This window comes from Lissotriton helveticus, chromosome 3_1 (assembly GCF_964261635.1).
Source record: "Lissotriton helveticus chromosome 3_1, aLisHel1.1, whole genome shotgun sequence".
Lineage (NCBI taxonomy): Eukaryota > Metazoa > Chordata > Amphibia > Caudata > Salamandridae > Lissotriton > Lissotriton helveticus.
Genome location: NC_136061.1, coordinates 586,542,495 through 586,565,652, shown reverse-complemented (window position 1 = coordinate 586,565,652; position 23,158 = coordinate 586,542,495). Strand labels below are relative to the sequence as shown.

Here is a 23,158-nt window from a genome sequence, read left to right as displayed (position 1 = left end):
CATGTTCTTTTGCCAACATTTGCCCACACATTGTTAAAGCCTGTTTCTGTTTTTGGTTTAAAATAAATCTGGCAACGCTAGATAGGTACACCATGGCAATAGTATGCATCTAGAGAGTCTAGGCATGACAACTGTTGCTGGTCTACATTGGAGTAGCCTAGCACATTAGCACAGATAACGTACATTCTAGCAAGGAGTTTCTCCATGTCGGAAAGAAGCTGATAGGGTCACGTATTGCTTCAGGACAATAGGTTTCACCAATGGAAGCTGCAGATACTACTCTGGTATGATTCTGCCACTACCTGCAACCATTTTTAGGGCTTGCCTAGGCAACACTTGCGTTGTCTCTTCAAGACATGCTGTATTCTGGTATGGCTGTGAAGCTCCGCCCATTTTCCACCCATCCTTTCATTTGGCTCCTGTTACTGTACGTTGTAAATGATGGCTTTTGATTCGTGAATAGGCTTCAGTAGTTACTTCGTAGTACCTCCTTTTCTCATTTGGTAAACTCCCATGAGGATTGCCCCTGTAGCATATGTTGTTACTCAGCACATTTCATTTACAGTCTGTGAGCACTATTTTCTTAAATGACTTTCACCTATTGCATGCACTACATGCTGTCAGCAACCTGCAACCACTTGTTTTTTAAACTTCCCGGGTACTGATGGTCGCTCCCGCTCCTCTGGCTGTTTCCTCCTCTTTCCTGCTTTAAATCCTGGGATGTCACTTGACGACCTCTCTCGGCAGGTAATCCTAACAATAATGGATTGGGTTCACCTTGGTCAGCCTCTCTTTACTGGTGGGAGGGAGTCTGTTGCACTGGCAGCAAGTTAAGTAGTTAGCCATCACATGGATTTGCAGTTATGCTGCTGCTCTTCCTATCACCGGTCTATGGTTATGCCACTGCCGGCCACTATCCATCTCTTTCCTCATCTCCCCTTTCGTGTGTCTGCCTCTTTTAATGTTGTCTTTGGCTCTTCCTACGTATCGTTTCACTTTGCTTTTTATCTTCTCATTTCGACTGCTGTTGTGCTGCACACTGCAGTCCCCCTCTAGGGAGCTGAACCATTGCTCAGCGTTATTCAAAAGTACAATGCAGACATTAATCATTATGGGGGATATTCTCAAAAACGTATGATAATCATCGCAAAATTAGCTTAACGCAACTTTGCACATCGCAATCTATCGCGGGAAAATAACACAGTGGTAACGCCGCAAAAATGCAAAATTCGAACGCAAAAAAAGCTGTGATGAGGCCAATCGCGATACAAAAACCAGTGACTGGCCTGCAATTCCCACGCGTCATGCAGGTAAATGCACTATAAAAGCAACAAAAAAAAGGGAGAAAAAAAGAAACTGCGTAGCACCATGGATGCACCCGGACCCAGTGCAGAAGCCAACGCGAACCCCACAAGCAACAACAAACCACCAGCAAGGAACCTCGTGGTAGGGGAAGGCCAAGGAGAAGAGGAAGAGGCAGACAGGGTGCAGTCCGCAGGAAAACAAGATCAGCATCTCGGAGGTGACCGAACACTTCCATCCACTGAACGTCAATATGACAAACGTGAATGCAGTCGGAGTGTCGAGGAGGTCTATGGAGGAGGACAAGAGGCGCTGGCATGATGTGAAAAGCCGAACCAAGCAAAAACCGGCTGCCAACAGGAAGGCTGCAATGGCGACAGGAGGTAGGAGTCCTGCGCCACAGGAGGAGCTGGAGGAAATGGAGGCCACAGTCATCAGTGTGGAGACAGCACAAGGAGTTGGGAGTCCGGACACAGCTCGATAGGATCTGACACAACATCAACAGGGTGAGAAACAACCAGGGCCTGGGGGGACGGGTTGAGATGGGCACAATAACACACATGCACAACAATGTATAGCACACTACACACCCACAATGACCCTGGATCATGTCCCTGATCCCGGTGGCACACTGCAGTACACACACAGCAATAATAGCACATCCGAAGACAATGTGGTACAAAGTGCAACACCAACACTGCAGAACAGAGGACACAACTGGGTTTGCTCATGCACAAATAAACGCCAATCACATCTAAAATTGCAGGAAACTGTGAGATGGAAATGTATGTGTACAACCTCACATCAGTCATGTAGTCCAAATGTCCACTGTCCCACATCAAATATTCAGCACCTCCCAAACAGTCACAATGTACATTGTCATACAGCCTGCATGTAAACTAGAACAATGTGCCAACATACATGTCAACATGCATCTCCCCTTCACATTGCAGAGGGACAAACAACAACTCCAGCAGACCACTCATCAGTGATGCTGGAGAGGACCACCACACCTTCGACACCGACGCCCTACAACAACCCATGGACATCTTAGGCAACACACCTCCAGGAGCAGGGCAGCCAAGCTACATAGAGGAGACCCCATCCCATGCACAGACCACACAGCTGGAAGCACCCACCACCAACACTTCACCTAGGCACACATCTCATTCCAATGCCAGGTGTCAGAATGCCAAAAGGAGGTGGCCGAACAGGTGCAGGTGGGGTCAGAGCTCATGGAAGCCGAACTAGATCACATACATGGGTGTTCAAGTCCCATCAGGGACAACCTACACCTCACTAAGGAGACCCACACCGCGACAGACACATGCATTTGCACATTTCCTGTAATGAACCATGGCCAGAGCTCCAGAATCATCATTAACACTCCCACGCTGGAGCTCCGTATAACCGCCCAGTCCACTCCTCTTTTGTATTGAGTGGGTGACGACAGAGCTACATGTCCAAGGTCTTACCTGCTGCCAGCGGTGACATGGTTGCATCCTCTGTAGATAGAACAATGTAATGTTGTAGGCCGAGGCCCTCATGCAAACATCATGACCACACGGACACATGCAGATAGTTTGTGGAACTGGAACAGGCACGTGTGCCCAGCCCCTTTATTGGCAGGGTCACATGTACAGTGACACCTGAACTGGATGTGTGTGGAGTGAGTGTAAGCCAGACCGCATGGAGTGGTTGGTGCTGGAAACAACTTAAACAGAGAACACTATTAAAATGGAAACAGAAAACACCAGCATTACAGAGACAACTGTGGAGCATCATGGTGGTAGCCGGAGCAAGTACAGAGGTCACCCAATCTGCAAACAGAGGTGTCCATGAGTTGCAGTGCACTGAGGTTGGGGCACTAGAGCTGAGCATGCTCATGTGAAGAAAATGTCTACGATTGTGTCCCTTTGTGATATTCCTGATGCAGCTGCAGTGGGGTGTGTTACACCTGCATCATCTTCCTCATCATCGTCCCAGATCTCCCACACTGCCTGAGGTGACATTGCTGCGTGAGCTCTCTACAACCCGCAACTCATTCAGAAATGATCCATGAGTCATGGTGCACTGAGTTAGGGGCGTCTGGAGTGCTGAGCAGGGTATTAGGCAGATGCGGCATCCACAACAAGTGTGAGCAACTCCGTTAGTCTGCCAGTACGGCTGTTTCGACTCTGACAGTTGGGATTGTAGGTGGTTCTGGCGGTGGTGGCATGTGCTTCCTGCGGTGATGCGACGTATGGGCTGGTCAGAACTCGGTTTGATGTGGACCGCTGTTGAGGCCAGAGGCAGCGGACAGCGCAGGGCCACAGACACATAGCTTTGATGACCCCAAGGCCATCGCCTCAGAGGCCATCCAATATCTCACCGGACAGGGTCCCTGACTTGAGCTGCACAGAGTTAGTGGCCCTGGATGCACTGTGGCCGGCATAGGCACAATGCCACAGGATGGTGACTTGCGGTGCACTGAGGTAGGGCCACGTGGACTGAGCGGGTCCTGATCGATGTCGAAGGTGAATGTGGCGGAGGGTTTCTGGGGACAGTGGAAGGTGTCCTCCAGGGCATGATGCAGAGGGCAGAAGTAATCTGGAAGCGGTAAATTGAGGAGTGGAATGCTACAGCCTCGTTTTCACATAAAAACAATATCACCAATAGGATGATGAAGACAATCCCCAGTCCATAGACCAAGTCGCCGCCAAAGTTCAACCAGAAAGTGTCCATGGCTGTCAGGGAACAGACTTTGTGGCACCGGAGCTCAAGGGGAAACATCCTTTACAACACAACTTTTACCACGCAGTGCCTTTACGACGCAACTTTTACAACGCAAACCATTACAACGCATTGCGTTGGGGGGCGCTCTAGGATAGGCAATACGTTTAATTTACTGTCACACCTTCCCTAGTGTCCACAGGGGCTGGAGTTGGAATAGTAAATTAAACTATTCACTATCCAGCACCCCAAAGCGCTATGCGTTGTAAAGGTATGCGATGTAAAAACCGCATTGTAAAGGCATGCGATGTAAAAGTATGCGTTGTAACGTCATACATCCGAGCTGAAGGGGTATGCAGTCTGCGATGAGGCCAGTACAATGATATAAAAGCTGCCATAAATAAATCAAGACTGAGTTCCCAATGTGTGAGATACTCGACGGCAGTGTAGGCCCGAGGCAGCAGTCAGCAGGGGCCCACAGCCACGTGTCGTTGGCTCGCGATGCACAGAGTTAATGACATCTGAGCAGTTGTTGGCAGTGTTCGATCGTCTCCGTAATGAGGATTCTTTTTTCATCCGGACTGCACCACGTCTTCCTCTTACTCCTCTCCATGCGTTCAATGATATGAACTCTGCCATACAAAAATCAAGACTCAGTTCCAACTGTGTGACCCACTCAACCGCACTGTAGGCCGAAGGCAGTAGTCAGCAAAGGACCACAGACCGTTGTCGTTCGGATGCTAGGCAGAGATTTGGTGGCACCACATCGAAGGGAGTACAGTGACATAAAATCTACCATTAAGTGTGTACTCTGCCATTGCTTAATCAAGACTCAGTTCCACATGTGTGACTGACTTGGTAGCTGTGTAGGCAGGTGGAGTATGTCAACGAGAAAGGAGTACTGCGGGCCTGTGTTGAGGAGGCCGTGATGGTTTGAGGAGGTTGCTAAGCTCGCGGGCCTCGGGCTTGGGGCTTGCTCCGGCACGTGGTGGGCCCACCTTGACAAGCGCCAGTGTCGGCAGGTGAGCAGTGAGGCCTTGGTGCACAGGTGTGGGCAAGACAGGAATGGGTACAAGAGGTCCGGGGTGCAGCAGGCGCACAGGATCGCAGGCACCACCGCTCACGGTAGCGGCCTCGTGGCAGGCTGGAAGGCGGCGCCCTGGCAGAGACGTAGGGCATTCTAGAAGAGAACCATGCCCAGGGCTACATGCTTTTTATTCACACCCCTACGCTGGCCCACTCTGCTCATGCTTAAAGGAGGGGAAGTTACAAGCTACATTTCCGGGATCTTCCCCACTGGCTGGGGTAACATGGTTGCGTCCACTGTCTACTACACTTCATAAACCAGCAGTGCATGTGAACATGGACATGTCTGTGGTTTGCATACTGCAGTCTGTCCGGCACATCTATGCCTCACTTGGCATTGTGTACCTTCTCCTTCATGGGTCACTTGCCTCCATCGCACATGCCTGGTTCCCTCCTCTCCCCACATTCCGCGATTGTGTGGCTGAGGTGCCATGCTGTTGATGGCTCATGTAGATGGCTATCCCAGGTTGCCACAGTAAGTTATGCTGTTGTGTCTGATGAGTGGGCATGTTGTTTGACATGTTGAATGTGAGTCTGTGACGTGTGCATTCCCAGAGTTGTGAGTTGCATGATTGTGGAGTTAGGGGGTGTGGTGTGTTCATTTGATACTTGCCAACGAGCAGTGCATTTCCATGGGTGCCATCCTATTAGCGCTGGTTGATGATGGACTGTCGGTAGTAGTAGGAACCATGCACACTGCCTGAGTAGTTGGCGACGACGTTGGTGGTGATTCCTAGGTGGTCCACTGTTGCCTGCACATTGATGGAATGCTTGTGCTTTCTGCTGAGGTAATTGTGTGCAGTGTCACCAGGGGCCACAAGTAGGACATGTGTGCAGTCAATTGCCCCCTAACACATGCGGGAAGACAGATATGGCGTAGATGCCTTGCTTGGTCTCCAGCTGTTCCTGCGCAGTGTGGGGGGAGTATAGGTACTGGGGTACTAAGCTAATGATGGTATCAAAGACAGTTGAGAGGAACTTTGATAGGGCTGGCTGTGAGACTTCTCTGACTCTGGCGGTTGTTGGTTGGAAGGTCCCAGAGGCCAACATGTGCAGCACAGCCAGCAGCTTTGTCTGCGGAGGGATGTTGGTTGTCCGCTGTGTTGGTACCGTCGGCCTGAGGGCAATGCTGGTCAGGATGCGTAGTATGGTTGTCCTTTTGAGCCTGTTAGTGTTCCTTAATATTCCTTAATGTTTGCAGACCTGGAGGTCAACAGTTCTGCGGCAAGAATCAAACTCTGCTGTGTTGGAGGGTGAATTCTATCACATGCAAGTTTAGGAGATGTCATCAGGAGCGACAGTTTTCAGTCCTTGCCTGCCACTGCCAACCAAATGCATTTTACTGACTCACCTGCAAATCATGTTTGGTAACAGGAAAGCCCAATGCCATTTGAGGTTACTGCTGACATGATGTCATTAGGTGACCTTGATCACATTGGAGGTGGAGGTGACATTATGGTCGGCATTTGTGTGATGTTCAATGTAGTGATGCTATTGGACTTTGGGTGACTGTCAATTTGACAACTTGCAGCATAGAGGATGGAAGTACTTTCAAAGCAGTGTCCAGATGTGCCAATTATTCCGTCAAAGTTTCTGGGTTCACCACACTAACGCAGGCAGTTATACACACACACACAGACACATGTTGTGATATAAAAAATTGTAGACAAGAGGGCATTATTATGGGAAGTTCTTTACCTTGACATATAGCGAGAGAAAGATACCAGAACATTGGAAAATAAACATTATGCTAAATATTAGAAACTAAAATGGCCATGATGCAGCATACTTTATACGACATCCTGACTTGATTACCGCAACTCACTCTATGTAGGTCTGCCGAACTACCTAACTCAAAGGGGCAGATTTACAAAAAAGTGACGCATCTGTAGAAATGTGCCACTTTCCATGCGCCACCCTGAGAAACACTTGCGCCACCATGGATGCTCCATATTGTAATACGGCACAATATGGTGCAAGGATTGACAGATGCGTGAGAAATTAGGATGCATCTGTTGGGGCAAAAATCATGCATTGCTGGAATTGTGCCGAAAGCACAACACAACTCCAGCAATGCATTTCGAGGCCCATTCCCACTATACTGCATCACTCTTTACACCTGCTTCACGCAGGCGTAAGATTGTTTACGCAGTGGCGTCCTAGAAGTGACGCAGTGAAATCTTGTAGATTTCACAGCATCACTTTTACGAGGCTTTCCTTCATGGTAACGCCCACCCAGCATACAATATACATGACGAAGGTATAATGTGATGCAGGGCTTTACAATGTGATGCGTCTCCCTAGGGATGCGTCACTCTGCTCTTTTTATAACTCTCTGCTTCGAGCACAGAGCTTCTCACATTTCTAGTCCTAGTGTCATCAGGGGCAGACTTCTTCCTTACTCTCTAGTTCGTGTTTGCACTCTTCAACTGCTTACCTTCTCAAGATCAACCATATTAAGCACCGCAGTATGGAATTCCTTCCTTCTTTAATCTGGTATTTCTGGTGCCAAAAGAGTGGATTTCTCTGCACCAGCCCATCAGGGACATTTCCTTTCTGGCTCTTTTCAGGAAGCACCTGAAAATCTCAATAGACCAGACGCTGATGCCTGTTTCCTCTGAGCGCCATGATGCCCTTTTTGGGTAGCAGAGCACTTTATAAGACTCTTCCGTACACTCATTCCAAGCAAACCCGGTACCTCCCAAACCCAGTAGCCTTGTAAAAACGTGTGAGTGCTATACTTTTGAACTGTTTGTTCAACATGTTCTCTTTCAGCAGCATACAAATGTAAGAGAAATTAAGGGAAATTACAGAGAATTCAGAGCCTCCTTTATAAAACAATGAGTTTGGCAACAAACTCCGTGCCTGAAAAAACGAGAAGAGCATGTCTAGGATCGGAAACAAACGCACTTACTGGTGGTCCGTCGTGCTGAAGAGGAGATAGAAGTGCTGGTGGTGAAGGAGTTCTCTTCTCGGTCCGAGGGGAACGTTTTCCGTGGAGGGAGGATGGAGGAGGGCCTGGGTAGGGACGATCGCTTCTCTGGACTCTTGCTCGTGCCATCCTAATGCAAAAGGACGAACAACTCAGAACCCTGCTGTGTATTCAAAGAGCATCAACACTTCTAACAAACTAAGAAAATCACACTTTCATTTGTGGAGGGATGTTACCAAACAATCCGAATAGTTGTGCACGCCAGAGAGCTCTTTACAATGGCCCTTTTAACACGCATTGGCATAGCCAGTAGGTCTCGCATTTGGGACCTTATATGTGTTTAGCCATGCAACAGTTGGTGTTGTTGCACCAAGGATATTCTGCTGCATAACTAAATACTTATAGGGCCCAAAAAGCAAGACCTATTGGCTATGCCAATGCTTGTTTGTTTTTTGTTGCTGTTTTGTTTAAGTTGCCAGATCTACAATAGCTGGACATGGTTTTTGTTAATAGTTCTTTGCATCAAATGAACTTGTTTTCATTGCTCTGAATGTTGCTTCCATTCTGGTTGTAGCAAACAGTCATTCCCGGGGGTGTGGGGGCTGCCTAGCTGTGCGCATGCGCCCGAACTTTGCAAATGAGAAAAAGCCTGGTGCAGGCGCAATTTACAAGTCTGGCGTGAGTGAGCCCCAGGCAGCATGACTCACTCACACAGGAGTTCATGAACTGCACCTGCATACTCAGCATGGTTTAAGGAAACTCGACCCACTCCCTCCCAGGCATCGAACACATATTTACCAAGAAACTCTGAGAAGAGCCTGCCTGCTGCACTAACGGCTGGTGGTGTGTGTGCCTGGTGGAAGCGTGCACTGACGGCTAGTGGTGTGTGTGCCTGGTGGAAGCGTGCACTGACGGCTGGTGGTGTCTGTGCTTGGTGAAAGCGTGCACTGATGGCTGGTGGTGTGTGTGACTGGTGGGAGCGTGCACTGATGGCTGGTGGTGTGTGTGCCTGGTGGAAGCGTGCACTGACCGCTGGTGGTGTGTGCCTGGTGGAAGCGTGCACTGACGGCTGGTGGTGTGTATGCTGGTGGTGTGTATGCCTGGTGGAAGCGTGCACTGACGGCTGGTGGTGTGTGTGCCTGGTGGAAGCATGCACTTACGGCTGGTGGTGTGTGTGCCTGGTGAAAGCGTGCACTGACGACTGATGGTGTTTGTGCCTGGTGGAAGCAGGAGCATTCACAGTGCTAGAAGACAGAAATGAAACTGACGAAGAGGAGGGGGAGGAGGGAGGGGGAGTGCGAGCAGAAGAGCATGATTCACAGCTAGAAGACACAAATGAAGCTGACCAGGAGGTAGGGGGAAAAGGGAGGGGGTAGTGCAAGCAGCGGAGCCTGATTACAGCAATAAAAACACAGATGGCAGCTGTGCACTTGCACAAGCTCGTGACGCAAGCTGTAGGCCAGCAAAAGCCTCTGGTGGCACTGTTAAAAGCCACTTCCTAAATGTCTTGAAGAGACAGCGCATGCACTGTCTCAGGTGAGACCTAAAAAGCGCTCTAATGTCCTGAAGACTAAGAGAGCAATGCAGTCTAAAGAGCCCAGCTATTCTGCAGCAAACCCTGCTCTTCCGAAGATCACATTCCTTATTTCAAAGAAAGCCTTATCCTTCTGAAAAGAGTCCTGCAAGCTGTAAAGAGACGTAGTAGGCTTCTGGAGAGACCCCTGCCCTAATAACCACTCCGCTCTCCTCTGAAGAGAGGCCTGTCTCTCTGAAAGAGACACCTTTACTTCATGAAGATTTAAGGCATACCTAGCGTTGTGCCCTCTTTTATATTTGTACTGTTTAAGGTATCGGCAAACAGCATACTTTTACTATTAAACTTTTTTTTAAAACACCTCATTTTCTGGATTCATGGGAACACCCACACTGCTGCACATGGCTGCATTCGTGATTTTTTCTGTGGAATGGATTTCACAGAGCCATAATGAGCACTCCTGGGAGCACTTCATTTGATAGATAAGTGGACGAACAACTAGACGGATGGCAGGATGGATGAATTGTGCAGGCTGAGAGCTGGTTCACAAATTGATTCTTAAAGACCTGCTCAAAACATATCTAGCACAGTTTATACTGGTTACTCCCCCTCACCCATCACTTTAATAGATATCAAACTAGCTACTTTGCATACCTTAACCATACAGAAATCGAGCTTAACCTGCCTGGCGGGATCTCCCTAATCCAGTGGCTCTTCATAAGCACAGCTCTTCTGAGAAATCACCTGAGTTGGGCTTTAGACCTTTCCACCTCTTCTGCACTGACACTAGTTTCGACTATAAATGACTCATCTTTGGATCTGAAAAAATGTGTCTGTCCTCCATTCACTGAGAACATGAGAATGGAGTGGTATATTGTTTTCTCAAATAAGCATCCAATAGGATTTTGATCCTGGAATATCAGCAGGTTTGTAGTGGCCTAGTGAATGTTTTCTTTGGAGACGATGTTTCCTTTATTTAAACTTTATTCTCACTACTGCCCTGATTTACGTAACCATAAGCCAGTCAATTATGTGCCTTCTCATCTCTGGGCTTTACTACTTTCAGGCAGCAGCAAGTGATCAGTACAGTAGCACTGGCAGTGGCGGCTCTTCTGCTAAGGTGGAGGAGCGTCACCCCACTGCCAGGAGCAGCAAAGAAAGGAAAAAATGAAATAATACATTTTATTTGTTCCTCCTGCTTGAGGGGGCAGGACGGAGCAGCAGGGGAGGAGTGGTAGACACCACTGTGTGCAATGACTCTCGGGCTGCTCAAAACAGTCATGCACATTCCCCTGTTCTCCATGCAGGCTGCATTACAGCCTGCATGGAGAGCATGCCCACCCCTACAGCCGCTGGCTGAGCGCCATGTCATGGCGCTCAGACCAATCACAATGCTACATTGGAATGTTGTGATTGGCTTAGGGGTGGGAGCCTGGCTGCCTGCTTCCTGTTCCGACCTGAAATCGGACACAGGCAGCAGGAGAGAAGATGCGGGACCCGTTAGCGATGGCAGCAAGGTACGTTTTATTTTAGTATTCATTATTTTTTTCAAGCATCCCACAAAGCACCCCCCCTGCACCCACCTCAACCCACGAGCCGTGCCGGTTGCACCTGAGCACTAGCCTTTGCTAAGCATGAAATGGCTTTTCATCGAAGTATCGTTCAACATCAGGTCCTGCGGTTGTGATCAGCTTATTCGTCCTGAAGGATTAACTTGCAAAGGGATGCTGGGATTGCCTCCTTCTTCCCTATCTCTTTGCGCCTCAGGCTGACGGTACCAACACAGTGGACAACCAACATCCCTCCGCAGACAAAGCTGCCGGCTGAGCTGCAACTGTTGGTCTCTGGTAACTTCCAACCAACAACCGCCTGAGACGGAGGAGTGACACAGCCAGGCCAATCCAAGTCCCTCACAATGGTCATGGATGACACCATCAGCTTGGTACCCCACTACCTATACTTGCCACACACTGCGCAGAAACAGCCGGAGACCAAGCAAGGCGTCTACGCCACAGCTGGCTTCTCGCACGTGTCAGGGAGCAATTGACTGCACACATGTCCAACTCGTGCCCCCTGGTAACACTGCACACAAGAAGCGCAACTGAAAGCACACGTATTCCACCAATGTCCATGTAATATAGGACCACCGGGGAATCTCCGCCAACACCGTTGCCAACCCCCCTGGCAGTGTGCATGATACCTACTCCTTCGGACAGTCCATCATCAACCTGCGCTACCAGGATGGCACCCACAGAAATGTACTGCTTGTTGGCCAATACCAAATGAACACACCACACCCCTCAACTCCACAATCATGTAACTCACAACACAGGAAATGCACACATCACAAGCTCACATACAACATGCACACCCACCAGACACAACAGCACAACTTACTGCGGGAACCTGGGCCACCCATGTACATTAGCGATCAACGGCATGGCACCTCAGCCATACAATAGCAGGATATGGGAAGAGGTGACCAGGCATGTGCGAAGGAGGCAAGTGACCGTTGATTATGAATGTACACAATGCCAAATGTGGTGTGATTGTGCTGGACAGACTGCAGTATGCAGACCACACACATATCCATGTTGACAGACCCTGCTGGTGTATGGAGTGGAGTGGACAGTGGACGCAACCATGTCACCCAGCCAGTGAAGGAGATCAAGAAAATGTAGCTTGTTACGTTCCCCCCGTAAGCGTGAGCGGAGTGGGCTGGCCCAGCGTATGCCAGGCCAGCATTGGGGTGTAAATAAAAGGCATGTAACTCTGGGCGTGGTCCTCTTCCGAATGTCCAATGTCTCTGCCAGGGCGGTGCCTCTCACCCCGCCACGAGGCCGACGCCGTGAGCTGAGTTGCCTGTGACCCTATGCGCCTCCTGCACCCCAGGATGCTGGTCCCCGAACCAGTCCTACCCGCCCCTGGGCACCCAGGCCTCAATGCCGAACTGCTGACACAGGCGTGTGTCGAAGAGGGCCCACCACGTGCTGGTGCAATCTCCAAGCCCTAGGGCCACGACCTTGCCAGCCTCCTCAGACAATCACGGCCTCCGCGCACAGGCTGGCGGTACTCCTTTCTCGTTGGCGTACTCTACCGGCAGACACAGCGGACAAGTAGGTCATACATTTGGTACTGAGTCTTGATTACACCATGGCAGAGCACATTAATAATGGATGAGTTTATGTCACTATACTCCCTTCGATGTGGTGACACCAAGTCTGTGCATAGCATCACAACCACAAGTGCATGTGGGCCCACGCGAACTACTGCCCTCTGCCTATGCTGCGCACGAGTAGGTCACACATTTGGAACTGAGTCTTGATAACCTGATGTGCGAGTTCATATGTTCATGGGACGTTTGATGTCACTTTACTCCCTTTGATGTGGTGCCAGCAGGTCGTAGTAGTACATCACATCCGCAAGATTCTGTGGGCCCACGCGGACTACTGCATGCGGCCTACACTGCCCTCGAGTAGGTCACAGATTTGGAACTGAACATCGATTTTTTAATGGCAGAGTACATATCATTGTACGCAAGGAGAGGTGTAAGAGGAAGACGCGTTGCAGTCAGGAGTAAAAACGGATAATTGTTACAGAGGTGACCGAACACTACCGACGACTGCCTTGGTGTCACTAACACGAGCCAATGACATGTGGCTGTGGGCCACTGCTGACCGCTGCCTCCGGCCCACACTGCAGTCCAGTAGGCCACAGGGTCCTGAATTGGCAATGGCGGAGTTCATATTAGTGTACCGGCATCATCGCAGCCTACATCTCCTCTCAGCCCCGGTGCCACTAAGTCTGTTCTCCGACATTCATGGATACTCTCTGGTTGTACATTGGTGGCGTCTGAGTCTATGGACTAGGGGGTAGTTTTCATCCTCATGCAGCTGATCCCGAATTGGTGGTAGCAAAGAGGCTGTCGCTTTCCACTCCTCCATTTTCTGCTTCCGGATAGCATCAGACCTCTGCATCATGCCCTGGAGGACACCTTCCACTGTGCCCCGCAACCCTCCGCCACATTCACTTACGACATCGACGAGGACCCGCTCAATCTGCGTGGCCCTACCTCAGTGGACCACAAGTCACCGTCCCGTGGCTGTGTGCTTGTGCCAGCTGCAGTGCATCCGGGGCCACTAACTCTATGCAGCACAAGTCAGGGACCCTGTTTGATTCAATATTGGATGACCTCTGTGACGGTGGTCTTGGGGTCATCAATGCCATGTGTATGTGGGCTTGCGTTGTCTGCTGCCTTCGGCCTCAACTGCGGACCACCAGGGCTCACTTATCAAATCGAGTCTTGACCAGCCCAGATGTGGCATCACAGCAGGGGGTACACACCACCATCGCCAGGACCACATACAACCGCCATCTGCCAGTCGAAACAGTGGTCCTGTCAGACTAGCGGTGTTGCTCATACATGTCGTTTATGCCATCATCTGCCTTTTACCCTGCTCAGCACTCCAGGTGCCACTAACTCAGTGCGCCACAGCTCATGGACCGTTACTGGTTGAGTTTTGTGCTGTGGAGAGGTTGCGCAGCAATATCACCTCAGGCAGTGTGGGAGACCTGGGACCTTGATGTGGAAGATGATGCAGGTCTAACACACCCCACTGCGTCTGCATCAGGAATATTCCGATGGGACACAATTCTAGTCATTTTCATCACATGAGCGTGCTCAGCTCTGGTGCCCCAACCTCAGTGCACTGCAATTCATGGACACTTCTGTTTGTATGTTGGGTGACCTCTGTACTTGCTCCGGCGCCCTTCATGTTGCTTAGCAGTTGACTCTGTTAGGCAGGTTTCTCTGTTTCCGTTGCACTTGTGTCCACTGTTCAGGATGTTGCCAACACCACGCACTCTGTGCGGGCTGGCTTACACTCACCCCACACACATCCAGCACAGGCATCACTGTACATGTGGCCCTGCCAATAAAGGGCCGGGTGCATGTGTCCGTAGTCAGTTCAACATAATATCTGCTTGTGTCCCTGTGGTCTTGTTGTATGAATGAGGGCCCTGGGGCCTACCATATTACATTGTGCTGTGTGCAGCGGACGCAGACATGTCACTGCAGGCAGCGGGTTGGAGCTTGGAGATATAGCTTTGTCGTCACCCACTCAATTTGTAAGGGGAGTGGACTGGGCTGTCGTATGCAGTGCCAATGTTGGTGTCTGACTGATGTTTGTGTGCCCCTGGGAGTAGTTCTGTACTGGGACTGTGCATCTGCATGTGTCTATGGCAGTGTGGGTCTCCTTTGTGGGGTGAAGGTGGTCCCTGAAGGATAATGGACACCCACATATGTGATCTAGTTTGCCTTCCATGGGTTCGGACCCCACCCGCACCTGTTCGGCCACCTCCTATTAGCATTCTTACACCTGGCATTGGAATGCCATGTGTGGGTTGGTGAAGTGTTGGGAGTCAGCTGTGATTGCGGGTGCTTCCTGCTGTGTGGTCTGTTGCAGGGTCTGTGCTTTCCTCTGAGTAACTTGGCTGCCCTGGTCCTGGTGGTGGGTTGCGTGGGATGTCCCTGGGCTGTTGTAGGGTGTCGGTGTCAAAGGTGTGGTTGTCCTCTCCAGCATCACTGATGCGTGGTCTTCTGTGCTTTGCTCGAGGTGTTGTGTGTCCCTCTGCAATGTGAAGGGGAGATGCAGGTTGACATTGTGTTGACATGTATGTTGGCGCATTGTTCTTGTTTACATACAGACTATATGACAATGGAGGTGCAGGATTTAGATGCGGGACCATGTATATTTGGACTACATGACGGATGTGAGGTTGTATGCGTACATTCACATTTCACAGTTTCCAGCTCTGTCAGATGTAGTAGGCCTGTTTCTGCACGTGTGCGGACCCAGTTGTGTCCTCTGTTCTGCAGTGTCGGCGTTGCACATTGTACCACATTGTCGTCAATGTGGGTGTGCTGTTCTTGCTATGTGTGTGTGCTGGAGTGTGCCACGGGGACCAGCGATATGATCTAGGGTCATTGCGAGTGTGCAGTGTGCTACACATCGTTGTGCATGTGTGCTAATGTGCCCATCTCCCTCCGTCCCCTCAGTCCCTGGTCGTTACTCACCCTGTTGATGTTGTGTCAGGTCCTCCGGAGCTGTGTCTGCACTCCAGACTATTTGCACAGTCTCCTCACTAATGACTGTGGCCTCCCTTTCCTACAGTTCCTCTTGTGGTGCAGGACTCCCACCTCCTATCGCCATTGCTGCCTTCCTGTTGGCAGCGGCTTAATGCCTGGTTTGGATTTTCACATCATGCCAGTGCCTCTTGGCCTCCTCAATTGGCCTCCTTGACACTCCAACTGCATTCCCGGTAGTCTAATTGTGGGTCGGTTGATGGTAGTGTTCTGTCACCTCTGTGATGCTGATCTGGTTTTGCTGCGGACTGCACCCCGTCTTCCTCTCCCTTGTCTACCGGGCCTCCCCCGAGCCCGCTGTTCCTTGATGGCGGTCTGTGGAGCTTGTGGGGATCACGTTGGCCTCTGCGCTCGGTAAGGGTGCATCCATTTTTCTACGCGCTTTGGTTTTTCTGGTGTGTTGTTTTTACTGCTTTTATAGTGCATTTTCCCACCGGACGCATGGGATTTGAAGGCCCGCCGCTGGTTTTTGCTGCTTTTTGTATCACGATTGGCCTCATCGCAGCTGTTTTTGCGTTCATGTTTCACATTTTAGCAGCGTGGCGTTGAATTAAACGCGGTCATTTGACGCGTTATCTGGAGTCTATCGCATGGTACCGCCGTGTTGTAAATACTTGGTTAACACAGCGCGATTTTCCCGCGATGGACTGCAATGTTGAGAGCTGCGTTAAGTTACTTTTGCGATGATTATCACACATTCTTGAGAATATGCCCTTGAGCATTTGGACTTCATTTAGCTTATTTCCCAATAATGAGAATTTAGAATGAAAAAGCTAGTCAGTTTTTAGACCCTTAGAACATTGAAAAGCCAAACCATCCTACTCATTGAAAATATTTTTAAGACCCAGAAATCTGAAGCAGTTTTCTAGAATAGTCTTTTATGTTTGCACTGTTATTTGCCCAAAGCAGCATCTCCATAACATTTGGCCTGACATCTTTAACATTTGAGAGTAAAGAACCAAAATTACTCTGAACTCCGATATTACGCACTTTATTGAAAGGACAACAATCATCAAAGATTGATTTTGGATCCTTTGTGAGATATTAACCTTCCTAACTGTTTCTATTACATCGTGGCAAAGACACCAAACTAGTCTCACTGGGAGAATACGCTTTAAAAAAAATAATTATAAGCATTATTTTCGAAACAATACATAAGTACAATAGCATGAGCCCATCATCAATATTCTTACGACATGTAGGAATCGAATTGCATAACACATCCATTTATGACATATACAATTATAGACCGCGGTACCCTGGTTCAGATGACTGGCGGTTGAATTGAACATTTCTAATTGACTCATATTTCGTGTCTTTTACCTGGATTCTAGTCCCCTATAACTTGAGGTGTATCAGGTCGGTAGTGTAATTTCCTAATGGGCATGTACCCTCATTGATCGTGGGGGCTTCTTCTTTCCTGCCCTCTAGGTGTGACTCTTTATCTGCCAAGAACATTTGGGTTTGTTAGCAAATAAGTGTGCAGAGGGTCCCAGACGTCTCTTGGCCTAGAGGATATAGGGAGTAGCTCCATGTAGGTCAGTGTTTGTTTCTGCCAAAAAAGTCGTGCCTGAATCCATTCCTTAAATTTGGGTGCCCGCCCCCTACCCCATTTGTATGCCACCCCGCGCTTAGCACATACTGTTTGTATGCTGTGGGTATTTCTTCTGTGTATCCTAGGAGCGTGGTTATGGGCAACACCACCAGTGGGGTTAGTATAATTTATCCTAGGGCTTCAAATTCCTGGTTCCAGTTATGTTTAACTGGCACACATTCCCATGCAACATGTAGAAAGCCTGCTCTTTCTTGCCCGCATCTATAGCAGGCATCATTATCGCATTAGCTGGAGTTTCAACATTTTAACAAGCGTGTAATACAGTCTATGGAGATATTTAAAGTGGATGATGCACAGCCGACTACTGGCTGACACATGCCCAGTCTGTTGACAGTAGTAGTTCCACTGCTTGTCACAAAGGGATTCACCCTGTTCCTCCCCCCATTGTACCCGAGTGGTCATCTCATCCCCCTGTGTATCAGTTTGTGTACTATGGTATATGAGAGATACTACATGTGCAGGGTTTTCGCTCTGCATTAGAGGATGGAGTGGGATCAGTTTAAGTGGTTTCGCTAGGAAACGCTGGGGTGGCCGCCCTCACACCCTGTCTCAGTCTAACATACATAAACAGATCCATCGCAGTGGGGTCCACATTGGAGAAAAACTGTTCTTTGGTATGGAAGACCTCATTTATATAGTGCTCTCCCCATTTTGTAATGCGTACCTTATCTAGTGCGATACATCGTGTTCAATTACAACACAGTTGTTACAACGACCGTGTTGTTACATCACAAACCATTACAATGCAAGTCGTTACAACAACTTGCTGTAGGGGGCAGAAGGTGTTAGATTTAAAATCCAACACCTTCCCTACTGTTGCACAGACTGGAGTTGGAATAGTAAATTATCCAATTCCAACATCCAGTGCCTCCTACAGCAAGTCATTACAACGACCGAGTTGTAATGGCGTGCAATGTATCGCATGCAATGTAAAATCTCATATACTTATCTAGTAGTTGGCGGCATTGTATTTCCTGGGTCACCTCTAGGGTGATGAGCCACTGGAAGCAGGGGCGAGTATATCATCCATATGCCCAGTCTTTTCCCAATTTTTTGCCATGCTGCCACAGTACATCCAACTGTGCTGGAGTCAATATCCCTCGCTCGTGTATGTGTGTCTACGAATCCTGACAATGGCGTTGGTTTCATAAAGCATTGTTCTACCGTTAGATGTGGCATGTAGAGGGGAGCATTGGGAGAATACACTTAACTTAGGCCAGAAAGATGGATCCCAAACAGATGAATATATCTGTCAGAAAATGGTAGATGTCCTGCCCACGCTATTAAAAAATGATTACATGGCCGTACAATCTAAATAGGGTAGACAGAACATCTACCAATTTTTGGCAAGTAACCTGCATCTGCCAAACTCTAAATGAATACCTACATCTCATCTTGGACTAAGGGTTGAGTCAGAGAGGTCTGACATGGTCTAGATTGAGACCTAACATGAATATTCACAGAGATGAGATTATCATTCAAGGATCAGATATCATCATTCATAGACATGGCGCAAAATCGTTCCGAGAAGTACCATCAACCTTCATTGATCTTATCATTCACAGATCTGACATCTTACATTGTAATTCACAGAGCTGACCTCATGATTGAAAGACGGGACGTTTCAATCAGGATGTGCCCACATGATGCACAGACCTGACCTCATAACTCACAGAGCATCACAGAGGCATCATTTTTCATTCATTGATTTGCCATTATAAGTCACATACCTCACATCATCAAACACTGATGTTGCATCGTCATTGACAGGCATGCTGTCAATTCAGTGACAAGATATCATCAATTACAATCCGTGTATAATCATTCTCAGACCTGGTATTTCCATTCAATGTCCTTAAATCATTATTTGGTAGCCTAACACCATCTTTCACAGCCATGAGCTCATCATTTGGACACCTGACATCAACATATACTCGCATCAGAACAACATTCACTGGCCTGATACCATCATTCTCACTTAACATCATTATTCTTTGAACTTAAACCATACCCATAACTCACAGGCTTAAATCATCTCTAATAATACACTTACCTATTTCAAACCTTATTTATGGTATGCAATTGCACAACTTTAGCAGTTTGTGTCGTGGTAATGATCAACAGCAGACTATGCCCACTGACGATTCAACAATAGTTTGGAAATAATCCGAAATCTACATCTCTTTTCCTTCTCTCTGTGGAAGAAACACTCCCCAGGAATGCTTGTAAGTGTCTATTATGCTACCACATCTAAGGAGTTATTCAGAGCTTGGCAGATGCAGGACATAATTTGTTTCAATTACCATCCATGAAGCATTTGTTGAGCTATAGAAGACATTGTCGCACAGCAGGATAGTATGCCGTTGTCGAAAACATCTGTCAAGTGCCTTTTATGCTAGCAAGGTAAATATTGCAAGATAATGATCATTGCATTGTCAAAAGCTACTATAAATTAGAGCTGGGGAAACGTATTATGAACTAATGAGTTAAACTTTTACTCCATGTACTAAAGGCTTCCTAAGTTTGGCATATCAATTTACTGACCTTTTTCTCTTCTCCGTCTTCTTTTTGCTTTTACTGGTGACAGTCAACAAGGTGAGCAAACTATGTGTGCTGTGTGTTAGTACCACTCCTATGCATGTGATAGAGGTATATCATGTCCTTTGGCATGGTCTGTCATGCTCACCTTCTGACCGCCTCACCCGATGACAGGTCCCACCTAGTGACACTATGCTGCCTTACCTTATAGTGCTTTGAATATGCTGAGCTGCTGATCCTGGGGACCACGGAAGCTGGCCGTACACAATATATGCCTGTGTCAAATACAGCAGCCCTGTTGGAGGCCACTGCTAAAGCTGTGCTTGGTCTTCCTAAGTCTCTCACTGGAGCCCTTGCTAAGCCTTTCACGTTTGAAATTGCTGCAACCTTTGATAAAGCAGAGTTCTGGTCATGAGAAAACAAACATAAATATAGAATGAAGCTGAGGTTTTGGAAATACATTAAAGAAAGAAGACTGATAAAATAGTGCAATGATAAGACAACAGTAACTTTGATAGGTGGAATGAGCTCTCTTCCCATATGGGATGGGCCCTCAGCAGATTTGGAGATTGTACTCCTGTTTGAAAAATCTAAACACTCCAGGTTTTGAGATTATTTTGTGAATAGCCAAGTATAATGTGTTAAGATGGCATAGTGGATAAAGTGCATAAGTCTCACAGACTTTGCCAAATGGAATTATCATACTGACCAGAACTTTAAGTAGCCAGCTTTGACAAAATGTTTCACACTGAGGAAATAAACGTACTTTAGGTCTAATAAAATTAAAATGAGAGCAAGGCACAATATTTTTGGCAGGTATTTATTGTTGATTGTTATTGTTCTCATATCAACCGTAATACATTTCAAAGAGAATTCTGGGCCCAGATTATGATTGTCCCGGTTAAATCCAATATTTGAGGTAACTGCTGAATAAACAAATTTGAATTATGGGTTTTGTGGCAAAAACCACCTTCTGCAGTGGACCAAGGAAAAATGCTCTGTAGTTAATAGGTCATGTGGATTATGGTGCGACAAGCACCGAAATCTGCATATAAGGCCCCATTTTCCAGGGAAAACTTGTAATAGATACTCCTGTTCTACCTTGACACGTTCCGATCCCTGCTGTTTTGGATTTTATGAGTGTGATACTATCACACCATTTTCTAGACCACTTATAATCGTTGCCCTAGTCCGCCAAATCAAATTTAAAGAAATATATTTATAACATTGGAGAAATTCCGAGCAGCCTTTGGCATGGAAATTGTACACTTAAATAGCAGGCTAGAATGACTGCCCTAAACACCCAGATAACAATACGGGACCTCCTTCATGACAAAACTCCTAGGTATGGCTTGACCTTTACATTTCAGCCCGAATCTACTTTTACAATTTATTTCAATCAGGGGCGTAGTTTGGTCAGCAACATTGGTGGGAGGGGATTCAGATTTTCCAACAATCACGCTGCCATATAATGTTAAAATACATTATACGACAAGCAGGGTGCATGGGAGGGATGGGGTTTGGTAAGAGTACTAAGTAAGAGAAAACACAATATTTTTTAAAATAACAAAACATTTTGAGGACTTTCAAAACAGAGAAAGAGATTATGTTTATGTTTTTGTTTGTCTGTATGTTAAAATCCGACAAATACCTCACTATACCCAACTGAAATCACCCATACCCAAACATTTACCAGTAAATACATTTTAGGGGGTGGTAACACCCTAAATACCATCCCTGATTTCAAGTCACAAACATTTGCAGAAGTACACCTGGAAATGACAGGGCGCAGGTTTCCAGGAGTACTCCTGGAAATTACATGTTCAACATTCCCTGGGCTCCTATTCCAGCTATGCCTAATTCTACATAGCAGATAATTGTGTACCTGGGAAATACAGCATGCTTTGCAAATGCACATTTTGTTTCTTTCTCAACGGGGTAAAAAGTACCCCCACCCCCGGGACAGCTCATCCCCTGCTTCCTAGCAGGTCTCTGAGTGATTCTGGGAGGGGGTTACTGCAGCCCTTAGGTGGGGTAACTTTATGACCATAAAGGATAGGAAGGGGTCAGTAGTTTGTTAATGCTCACAAACGTAAATATGGTGTTTTTGGAATCATATCTAGTGTTTCCAAGTAAAATAAATGTCTGCATATTGTGATGTACTCTACTCAAAATTAAAATTCCACACGTCTGTATTATGCCTGCAAACCACAAGTACATCTTAAAAATATAGGCTTGTCTAAATATGCTCTGAAGTCCAACCTAATCTCTGGTCCTCGGAGTGATATCCAGTCATGTGGAAGTAAAGTGTGCATGTTGACAGGAACAGTGTACTGTAGCTAGCGCACAAAGCCAGTGGACGGTTTTCTGAGTACTGTCCACCTACTGCAGATACAAGAGAACCTTTCTCTGTCATCACCAACAAATACATACACAATGCAGGAGTATATTACCAGTGCTTAAATGGTACATGGCCTTAAGTAGTGGTTCTCAGCTGAGCTAGTCTACACCTTCCATTGTGGTGTATGATAACACTCAAAGAGTGACACCCGCTATCAGTATTTCACCTGTGATCCGAAATGGGAGTAATAAAGGGTCCCCTAAGTGCTGCTGGGTATAACTGGAAATGATCCACCTATGCCGGGTGTTCCTTGGCAGTGATGTGGATTGTGATGGTACTGGAACAAAATTCCCAATACAGGGACACAATATCTCTGTTAAGGCCTTTGCCTCCCACGGTCAGCACCTATTTTTATTTATTATTTGATGTATTTATTTAAGGTTCTCATATAGCGTATATTGGTGAATAGCTAAAGCACTTCACCCATAACAATTCTACCCGATGAATCCAGGTGTACAACTAACAGTTACGAGTGAGTAACTGATCAACTCAATTACAAGGTGTTTGAGCATGAGAAACCAGTATTGAGATTAGTGAGGTAAAATCATCTTAAAGTGCTCGAGTTCATAGGTTCTGTGGTGACATGTTTTGATAAACACCATCTTGAGTGCCATGCCAGAGAGATCCTGTAGTGTGTTCTGTGAGCTATGGCAACCCTATAGTTTTTGTCCAGTGTTTTCTTTTAAGATTGCCTGTGGGTGTTTATTCATTGGTGTACTTCCTGGCAAGTCTTTCCTACCCAAGAATTCCTTCGGCACGTCATGCGATATAGTGTAAAGAAAACCAAACCAAACAGAAAGATCTAAAACATTAGTACTGGTTTACATATAAATCGTTCGACTTCCCATCCCGGGCCTTTTATGCACTATGTAAAATCACAATAATACATATAT

General features: G+C 47.4%; 1 protein-coding gene across 4 annotated transcripts in view; it reads right to left on the bottom strand.

Moving 5' to 3' along the window:
* MAP2 (microtubule associated protein 2) overlaps positions 1 to 23,158 on the bottom strand; it is a 1,143,712-nt gene that overhangs the window by 143,080 nt on the left and 977,474 nt on the right. For all 4 annotated transcript variants that reach the window (XM_078680559.1, XM_078680562.1, XM_078680563.1 and 1 more), the window contains one exon: positions 8,015 to 8,162. In XM_078680559.1, coding sequence (XP_078536685.1) covers positions 8,015 to 8,162 — 148 coding nt within the window. The remainder of the gene's footprint in view (positions 1 to 8,014; positions 8,163 to 23,158) is intronic.